The 10,721-nt window shown below is 40.5% G+C and overlaps 1 protein-coding gene across 2 annotated transcripts in view; it reads left to right on the top strand.

Moving 5' to 3' along the window:
• The first annotated feature begins 10 nt into the window (after positions 1–10).
• LOC127867484 (uncharacterized) overlaps positions 11–10,721 on the top strand; it is a 35,418-nt gene continuing 24,707 nt past the window's right edge. For both annotated transcript variants that reach the window (XM_052408655.1, XM_052408656.1), the window contains exons 1-2: positions 11–114; positions 252–366. In XM_052408655.1, coding sequence (XP_052264615.1) covers positions 281–366 — 86 coding nt within the window. In that variant the 5' untranslated portion in view covers positions 11–114; positions 252–280. The remainder of the gene's footprint in view (positions 115–251; positions 367–10,721) is intronic.

Below are 10,721 nucleotides of genomic sequence, written 5' to 3'. Positions count from 1 at the left end.
AAACAATTGCTATAATAGTTTAAAATTTTATTAAACAATAGCGATCATAGTCTAGTCACCTAGTACCTGAAAATAAACAATATGGCGGATGAAACGTAGAAAATCTCTTTGCAGGTCGTTAATAAAATTACAATTATGTATCATTATATTTGTTAGGTTAACCAATGTCCTACATGTAAGGACTAATCGAATACGAATTTGATTATCTTTTGTTGTGTCTATGTTGAACGTATTTGTATGACTGATTTCAGCCTCAGGAAATACAATTTTCGACATCAAAATGGTTAAAATTGAGGGAGAAGTATATCCACTACTTACCACGGATTGGTTAGGAACTCCAACATATAGACAGAAACCTGTTGCAAGGTTGGTTCAGCCAATATTTTGCTTTTTTTTTTTGCAACTGTTTTTATAAATTCATGACCACATGGACTGTCTCTTTTCTTAATTCATCTTCTTTCCCATTAAGTTTCTCCATTTGAGCATCCACCCACTTTGATTATACAAGCTGTAGATTCAGTTCTTGGTATCTTTTGGGGAGATCTCAAGAAGGATCGGACCCATGACCTCTCAGTGTTTAGAAATTGCACCAGACAAGTAATATAATCTTGGCTGGACGCCAATTAGGTCTTAAAAAGTCTCGGTTTTATTACAAGCACTTTCTTTTTACAAAAAATGAACTAATATAAAGCTCATCTGCCACCTTTCTTGGTCATCCATTTAGGCCTAAATTAAAATTAAGTTTGTTTGCCCTTTACCGACCGACCAACTTTTTACCCCCCGACCCAAAAATTGTTATTGCGATTTCTGAAAACGTATTTTTTTTATTTTCGTTTTTTTCGCCGATCATAAAAGAGCCGTCTGCAATATTAATTTGTGCGCATATTTATATCCCTGTCCATTATTATCGCCACTGACCGATCGTGGTCGCTCCGATGGTTGAAATTTCATATGCCCCAGAATAGACAGTAATGCAAGCGTCTATAACCAGCATCGCGATCGGCGGTGTTCCGTGAAAATGGCCGAACGACATCATACTTAACTATTGGTTCGCGAAAGTAGTCGGACATATACGAGTTTACATTCGTTGCACACATGTCGTTAACGTGATCCAAGATGGCGGACAATTAAAAGAAATAACGATGCTCAGCGAGGACAAATGACTACTGAATTTACGACGGACATCATATAATTAGCATGGATTACTGAAAAGAGCTTGTCATTCTACGATGGAGCATACGTTTTAGATACAAATAAAACTCTTTTTTTTTTAAATGTATGAACTGAATGTCAAACTGAATGTCACAGAACAAGTGTTTGAAAATTGGAATGCAGTCTACTCGCTAAGAAAAATACATCTAACAGTTACAGGATTATCGTTCGAAAATGCAAAATAAAAGACAACATGATTTGATTTATATGCAAGTGGATCTGTGTTTAATCAGATTCATCTGCTTTATTATGTTTGCCACTCTAAACAGTTTACTGTAATGGCATGTTAGTGAAATGGATATGTAAAGGTAAACTTATTTAATATATTAATGTTTCTTAGCTTAATACATCGACAACACTCAAGTATATATGTTTAAAGCGTTAATATATCCACAAACTGAAACTAACACCCTTAATTTATTTCCCCAAATCAAGTTCTCATGCTTATGTTAGTTGCAATAATACAACTCCCAGCTATTGACCCTCTGAGCTGTACGTATGTACTCATAAAAGCTCAGAGCATTCAAGAAGAACTAATGCTCAAGTTCAGTTTGCCCTTTTATGAATTTACTTTGCCATGCCAAGACTATGCACTAACCGGTCAAACACTTAAAATTGAGGCCTGTAAAAATTTCAACTGGCCTGTGAGTTGTTTCTCCTGGTAGGCAAGTCTTGCTTGTAAAATCTGACGGTCTGTCGCCATATCTGAATTTTTCCATTAAAGGCTTTGGGCTGTCTTTCGACACTCCTTCAATACTTGTTGCATGCTAATTAAGCCCAATTTAAGGGAAAGGTTTTAGTTAACTAGTGGCCTGAAAATCAATAGGGGTCATCTGCCAGCCATTATCAATCTTCCTACGAAGTTTCATGATCCTAGGCATAGGCGTTCTTGTGTTATCATCCGGAAACCATTTTACTATTTCGGGTCACTGTGACCTTGACCTTTGACCTAGTGACCTGAAAATCTATAGGGGTCATCTGCGAGTCATGATCAATCTACCTATCAAGTTGCATGATCCTAGGCCTAAGCGTTCTTGAGTTATCATCCGGAAACGATTTTACTATTTTGGGTCACTGTGACCTTGACCTTTGACCTAGTGACCTAAAAATCAATAGGGGTCATCTGAGAGTCATGATCAATCTACCTATCAAGTTTCATGATCCTAGGCCTAAGCGTTCTTGAGTTATCATCCGGAAATCATTTTACTATTTCGGGTCACCGTGACCTTGACCTTTGACCTAGTGACCTCAAAATCAATAGGGGTCATCTGCGAGTCATGACCATTGTACCTATGAAGTTTCATGATCCTAGGCCCAAGCGTTCTTGAGTTATCATCCGGAAACCACCTGGTGGACGGACCGACCAACCGACAGACCGACATGTGCAAAGCAATATACCCCCTCTTTTTCGAAGGGGGGCATAAAAATAAAAGCTGTCTGGCAGTTAAATAATGACAAATGCATTTGAGCAATTAACATTATGTAATGAACACATATTTGATGTAATAACACACAAGCATGCATTTGATATTAATATATGCAAGAAACCGCAAACAAGATAATGTTAAGCTACATAGGGCTTCGTACACTGCAACAGTGCTTTAATAACAGTGTTTTAAATATTCATAGACTATTAGTGTATTAAAAATATAATTTCTTAAATAAAATAAAATAATTTTCCTACCTACCTACCCACCTGTAAAATTTAGGGTCGGTAAAGGGCAAACCAACAATATTTTAATTGTGGCCTTACATGTTTACCAAAAGCATGCGTGGTTGAACAAAATATTTTTACATATAATATTAAGTTGTTATTGTAATTATGTATTAATAGGCTCATTTATTTATGAATTCATTGCTCAAGAATATGTTAGATTGGTTAAGATCATGTTATTGTTTACTTTAACATCGATTGTTATAAAATTATGCAAACAATTTTGTACAGCCTTTGGAAAGAGAATCTGGAAGTGAAAGTAAATCTCAAGAGAATAAAAATAACATTAAATTACAATATCTTTAATTAACATTAGTTTTTTCTGATATAAAAAGACAGATTTAAGAAACTCAGGGTTCACATTAATCATAAGATGTAAACAGTCATTAAACTGCTGGACTACTGACATCCTCAGTCGAGAGCCAACGGTCACTGAATGTTTCGACCCATTAATCTCGATAATTCTCCTGGTGGTGGGTCCGCAGGGGTTGATCAATCCCCTACGTGTCAGTAGACGGCTTCCAGCTCCTCTCTTCTCTCCTTAGCCAAAGCCATCTCGATGCTCTGTCCGCTGCATCCCCGGGTCTATTGACAGCTCGCTTTCTGTCTCTTCCTGTCAGGCCAAGTGCAGTGAAAAGTCTCCAGAGAGACTTTGCCGGAAAGCCTCGGACGCCGACCTCCACTGGGAATAGCCACGTGTGCCACCCCTTCTCCTTGCATTCCCTCTGCAGATCAGCATATTTTGCCGTTTTCCTCTCCATCGCCTCATCACAGCGCGACTCCCAAGGAACTGTGAGTTCAACCATCACCAGACACTTGTCCTTTGCCGACCAGATCACCATGTCGGGGCGTTGTGTTGTCTGGACTACACTTGGGAAAACCAGCCTTCGTTTCAGGTCAACAACCATCTCCCATGACTGCACACGATCTAGGATCGATGCTGCTTGCGTCTTCTGCTTCTTGATGGTTTCCCCTTCCTTTACAAGCTGCATCTTCCCGGCCTCCTTCACAGTCCTCTTCTTTCGCCTCTCCCTTTCCACTATGCCTGCCTGTTCTTGGAGGATCTTGTCATGTCTCCACCTGTATCTTCCTTGTGTAAGGGCTGTCTGGCAAAATGATAGTGTGTGTTCTAGCGTGCCTATCTTTCCGCAAAATGGCAGGTTGGGTCGTCACGTTTTCCCCATCTGTGCAGGTTTGCTGGTGCAGGTAGCAGGTCGTAGACTGACCTGAGCAGGAAACTGATGCGCAGAGGTTCGCTACGCCAGATATCCGCCCAGGTCATCTTCTTTCCTGTAGTCTGCCACTTTGTCAAAGCACCCTGGCACCCCATTGCCACTTCCCTTATGCCTTGATTTTTTTCTTTGGCCAGACGTACCTCTGCCTGGACCATCTCCCTCCTTGTTCTACTGTCCGCCTTCTTCCAGCTCATCGACTCTGCAGAGCCCAGACCTTGTGTTCCCACTGCCGTTGTTCCCACAATGTCTTTGTCTAGCAGGCTCTCGGCTTGCGCTACAGCCTGGCTAACGGACCACTTTCTTCCAGTCCTGGTCTCAACACCTGCTCTTCCAACCATGTCATCCCTTGAATCCTTCAGCGTCATGACAAGTCTGGCCTTTGCCACCTTGTACTCTTCCACCAACGAACTCAATGGGAGCTATAGTTGATTTGATCGTCCGTAGAACCCAATGTTGCTGAAGCTGGGTGGTACGCCAAGCCACATTCGCAAATGCCTACTAATGGTTCTCTCCAGTCCTTTTAACCGCTGTTGTTGCCACCTCATAAAGCATCAGTGGCCACATCAGTCGTGGAAGAAGTTCACTCTGGAATAACCAGGCCTTAAATTTGCCAGGTAGTCCGCTTCTGTCAATCTGTTTCAGCCCTTCAGTGAGCTGGTTCTTGATGCGCTTGATGTTGTTCCCATCTTGGAGTTTAGCATCATACCACTTACCAAGGCATTTAATGGGGCTGTCCATTATCGATGGTATGTCCTCACCTTGCACTGTCAGATTGAATTTCTTGGTAGGTTTGCCTTTCCTGATAACAAGTGCTCTGGACTTTCTGGGTTTGAACCTCATTCTGGACCAAGTTGCTGCCTCTTCTAGGGCTGAAAGCATCCACCTTGCTTGAATGTGGGTCTTTGCTGTCAGAGTGAGGTCATCCATGAATCCCTTAACTGGAGGTAGGTAGATTCCTGTTGCTGCTTTTGGACCACATGTCTCTCTCTTCGCCGCATTGATTATGAGGTTCATACCTATCACAAACAGGACCACAGAGATTGTGCATCCTGTGACAATGCCTTTCTCCAAGCTTTGCCATGCTGTTGTCTTGTCTCCCACAGCAAAGCCTAGCTTAATGCCTCTGTAGTAGTCTTTTACCAGGTTACAAACATGTTCTGGTACATAATACTGCTGAAGTGCCTTCTCACTCAACTTGTGGGGTATTGATCCATAAGCGTTGTCAAGGTCTAGCCACACTACAGTAAGGTCATCATTGTTCACTCGTGCTTCCCGGATCACTTGGCTGAGAACACTGGTATGCTCGACGCACCCAGAAAATCAGGGAACTCCTACCTTTCTGGATTGATGTATCAACGTAGTTGTTTTCAGTAAGGAACGTTGTCAGTCCCTTGGCTAGGACTGAAAAGAATATCTTTCCCTTTACGCTGAGCAGAGAAATAGTCCGGAACTGACCAATATCGTTTGAGTCCTTCTCCTTTGGGGCGAATATTCCCTCCGCTCTCTTCCAGCAATCAGGGATTTTGCCCTTTCTCCAAATAACTCTAAGTAGGGTCCATAGTTTCCGAAGTATTCCTGGGCACATCTTATAGACACGATAAGGAATGCCATTCGGGCCTGGGGCTGAGCCTGTCCTCGCTTTCTTCACCACGTGCTGTACCTCAAGCAATGATGGCTCCTTTGTGTCCAAAGGAGTTTTTGGTGGGTCTTCTGGTTCTAGCCTTGAACAGTCACCCAGTGGAACCTCCCGTGAAGGATCACTGTGAACATTGCGTAAGTGCTGTTCTATGTCCTCCATACTGCTCTCTACTGTTCCTGATCGTTCGTTGTCAAGGATGTCTTTGGAGAACTGGTATGGATTCTGGATGAATCTAGCTCTCTGTCTCTCCCTCTTCCTTTTCCTCTGTCTTGTTTTCTCAGCCTTGTTGAGAGTGCTCAGTTTCTCTCGAAAAGTGCTTCTTAACTGTTGGAGTCCTACTTTCTCTTCTTTCTTGGCTTTTCTATACTGCCTCTTTACACTTGTAAGCTCCTTCCGGGTCTGTTTGATTAGCATCTGTCTTCTGCTGATGATAGGGGCTGGCTTCTCTGGTTTCTTCTCAGCCAAGCCAAACCTCTCTTTGCTTACAGTCAGCGCTTTAGATAACTTTTGGGGTATATAGGGTAATTAACCCCCTGTTTTTGACAACAATAGGGTTTTTGTAAATTCAATAGAGTTTTAGCAAAAATTGTCACCCCCTACTTTTGAGCTTAATTGGGTTTTTCACCCCCGGTTTTTTAACTCAATTGGGTAATTGAAGGAATGACATATATAATATAATTAAAATCAACTAAGGTTACTACATTATTTATTCAAATGGAATTAAAAAAAGGTACATGTACATAACAACAAACAAACTTAAATTGTACACTTCAAGATCTGCCTGATCATATATGCGAAAAATAAATCAACATTTGTAGCAACTGTCTTGTTTTTTTGTTGTTTTTTTTCAATATAACATTTAGCTCATATCTGTCAGCTTTACCTAGTTCTTAACAAAATTATGCAACTCTTATAGGATGCAAACTCCAGAGTAAATTCAAGCCAAGTCAGCAAGTTTTTTGTTTCTTAGCTCTTGGCTTGTATGCACTCTGCAGTCTAGGCTTCCTTCTCCTTTTTTGCCTAAGCCAGTAAATGACAGCTGGTGAGGGATCATATTTTGATATGTCTGGCCCCAGCATATAAATTGTCATGAGAGTGTTTAATGCTTCATTTCCTAGGGAAGCTCTTTGTTTGCATTTGAGTCTGTTCTGTGTGCTAAATGTTCTTTCGCACTCAACACTGGTAGGTTGCAGGCAGAGGACTATTGCTGCCAGCTTGGCTATATTGGGTATAATGTCATTGTGCAGTAGTATTACCCTCTTACAAAGTTTATTAGTGGGCATATCAGCATAAGCTCCCTTCACCATACCCTGAAATCTCGGCCATTCCTCCTGGACCTTGGCTGGGTCTACTAGAGGCTGAACTACTCTCACTGTTTCTTGTAGTCCCTCAATGAGGTTGCCGTCAATCACTTTCACAGTTTTCTCGTAGCCATAGAAGGTGGACAAAGACTCGAGTGCTTCATTACATTCCTCCTGTGTGGAAATGTTTATCTGCTGGGGTTCAAACAAAGTACAAAAGTCATTATAGTGATCACTGTCTGTTTTCCTAAACCTGTCACTGATGTTCTTTTTCATCCTTTTGATGTAGTCTTTCCTCACGGTAGCAAATTCACTTCCCATGTTATCATGGTACTTCAGCTTTTCTCCAGAAAAGAAAGCTCCATCATCTGTTATCTCTATACCAGTCTTCATTGATGTCAAACACTTTCCATCTGTGGCTTCCATAGAAGACAATTTGGACACAGTTGCATCCATCACTGGTTTGATTTCACTGAATAGAAGATTTTTCTTCTGTAACTCACAGCTTAGTACTGCTAGCTCATTATGAACATCCAATATGAAGGCAATTGCTAGGGCAACCTTGTATGAGCTGAAATACTTCAGGAGTCCCTTGGCCACAGAATTCTTCTCTGCAGCGAATTTTGACAATGTTGCCAAAACAGACCCAAACGACTCGAACACAGCTGAAACTGCATTTTTCAAACCCAACCAGCGAATAGAATAAGGCTCTTTGATCTTTATCTCAGGTTCTTCGAGTATTTCCTGAATCTTCTTAAGTGCCAATGTTCTGTTACTTGATCCACTTATAAACGAGTACAAAGAACTGAATTTCTCTCTGAATTTTATCATAAAGTCATTTTTCTTGATAGAATCTGTACATGCCAGGTTTAGCCTATGAGCCATACAATGTGTCTGGATACAGAATGGAGAGTACTTGCTGACCAATTGCTGTCCTACTCCCTTATGTTTACCTAGCATAACAGCAGCCCCATCCGTGGCTAATGATGTACAGTTTGCAAGGTCTATACCATGCCTTTCAAATTCATGTGCTACACAGTTCATGATAGTGTGTGCAGTACCATCTTCTAGATGAACATTAACCAGCATATTTGTGACGGGTTCTCCTGCCTTGATATATCTGAAAAATAAGATCAATACACTATTATACTTTTAATTGAATAAAATTATTTAACAAAACTTTTATTTAAAAAAATAATCAAACTACATACCCAACCCTAAAATTGTTGGTCATATCAGCTGGGTCAGATGTAATATGACCAGCAATTTTAGGGGTGGGTGTGTAGTTTGATATTTTGTTAATAATATTTTTCTCGAGGGGGGGGGGCATCACAAAGTGTACTGACACATTTGAGTTTCAGTGACGCCCGTGTTGTGAAATATTTAAAAAAAAAAAATAAGGATATTCTAGATCATGTAGATAATGTTTATGATGTATTGTTTAAAAATATATTTTTATCCATGATAATATTTATTCTATTTAATATTTAATTATACAATAATTGTTTTAAAATATATTTTTATCTGAGATAATATTTAATTTATTTTATGTTCATAAAAATAACTTACTTATTCACTTTTATTGTTTATTTTTATCATAATCCTGTGATGTAACAAAAAAAAATAGAATTAGCTTCTATGTGAAAATATTTTTTTAATTGCTACAACTGATTTCTCTTTTCTAATGCTTTAATTCAATAGCTGTCTGTTGGAAATTTCAAATTAATTATATAATGTTCAAAAATATTACCGAACACATATACTAAGTCTCTTGTCTACAGTCAGATCTGTACTTTCATCCAACATCATGGCGAAAACAGGAGATGACTTTATATCATTCACAAGTCCCTCACGTAGTACATGCTCAATAGAAGTCTGGATTTCTGAAACCGTGTCGGGGCTCAAATTAGTGTATTTGATGTTAAGTCCATTTTTGGTTTGTAAATCCAGAAGGGAGTTTATGGTGCTTGAGGGTATCTCCATTTTTGCAGCATAATAAACCGTATTGAACAATTTTTTGTCAACATCATCAACAAGTTCACAGACATCACTGACATCAGCAATTACTTCTTGGCTGCTTATTGTCTGTAATTGTTTATCTTGCTCACAAGCAATAACCGCATTGTTGTGTTCTGCACTAGCAGTGTGCCTCGTAATACCGGAGTACTGAAAGTTTGGAGAACCTTCGTCTGCCCATACAGTTATTAGTTTTAATTTACTTTTCATGTCTGTGCATACTTTACATTTCATTACTCCACTTTCTATCACCAGCCACGGGTGTTTGTTTCGCCACTCTAACAAAGTTTTTTCGCTAACACTCCCCATATCGTGTTTTTTATGTTTAACAACCTCGTTTATAATCTCCGATAATATCGGGCAAACAACATTCTCTGGAGAAATTATAACATCGTCTAACAGATCATTCAGCAAGGTCGCACAAAAGCTATAGTTTTCCCGAATATTCTGGGGCAAATACCTGTGTAAAGTATTAGTTTGTGTCGGGACTCGTTTTTTTCGTCCACGAGTGGCCATTTTGATTATTTCAGAAAACGAAAGTAGAAATCTGACGGGTCTACGAATAATCACAATAATACCCCAAAGATAGATAACTGCTGGAAAGACTGCCTTCTTTTCTTCTTAGGACGGCATATAAACTATCCAGTACATTTCTGTACGGAATATAACCAGTCTAAAAAATACGCTTGGTGTTCGTAAGAATTGCGTTTCGTGACGCAAGGTTTTTTACGGGAATTACGTTATTAAATTTGTATTTGCGTTTTTGTACGCTTTATTTTGAATTTAATTACGTTTTTGGTTATTTTAATTGCGTAATAACGCAAATACGCTTGTTATCTATAGCGCTGCTTACAGTATAGATGAGGCCCATCATTGATCTAATCTTTCGGTCAGCTGGACCCTAGAGGGTTGTTTCCAGTATAGCGAAGACGTCTCGATCTAGCTCCTGCCACTCTCGCCGGTCTGTCGTCTTGGGCCATGCTATCAGCGGGCGCCTCTTCTCATCATCTCCCAGAGCTGTTTGTGCTTGTGGTGCTGGTTCTGCATGTGCTGGAGTGTCATCCATCGTCCAGTGGGGGAAGCAGATCCAGAAGAGGGTCATGGTCGTCCTCTTCCTGCTGCCTGCCCTGGGTGTTTGAAACCAGATTCTCAGAAGCGTAGAGGTTCCTAGTTCTATGGTATTCTTCCCGACTTGGATCATCCAACTTCTCACCAGGTGTAACACCTGAGCGTTGCGTCTGGGTGTCTGATTTCCCACAATCAGTCCTGGCTTGATGTATCCGCAGTCCCCTTAGATTCTTGCAGATCTTGTCACATTTGCCACACTTCACTACTGCTACTTCTCCGGTCAATGTCTGTTGTACAAGCCTAGTCGTCATCTGTGTATCCGTCCTTGTGAGTCTCTCATCCTCCCCCCCTCTCAGAAGACTCTGGGGGTATTCTTCTGTGTGTGAGTCTGTAGCTGATGTTGGGGTTGTCCTTTCACAGGACCTGCATTCCCGGCTGCCAACCCGTCGTGCTCTTCCCAGGCTTTCCTGGTGGTCATCTATCTTTCCAGTGTCACCGTTCTATTCTCAGTTGTCATCCAGTTTTTCCTAGAAGTC

The sequence above is a fragment of the Dreissena polymorpha genome, chromosome 2 (assembly GCF_020536995.1).
Source record: "Dreissena polymorpha isolate Duluth1 chromosome 2, UMN_Dpol_1.0, whole genome shotgun sequence".
NCBI lineage: Eukaryota > Metazoa > Mollusca > Bivalvia > Myida > Dreissenidae > Dreissena > Dreissena polymorpha.
The sequence above is the reverse complement of the archived record's forward strand: the minus strand, read 5'-3'. Positions and strand labels throughout refer to the sequence as shown.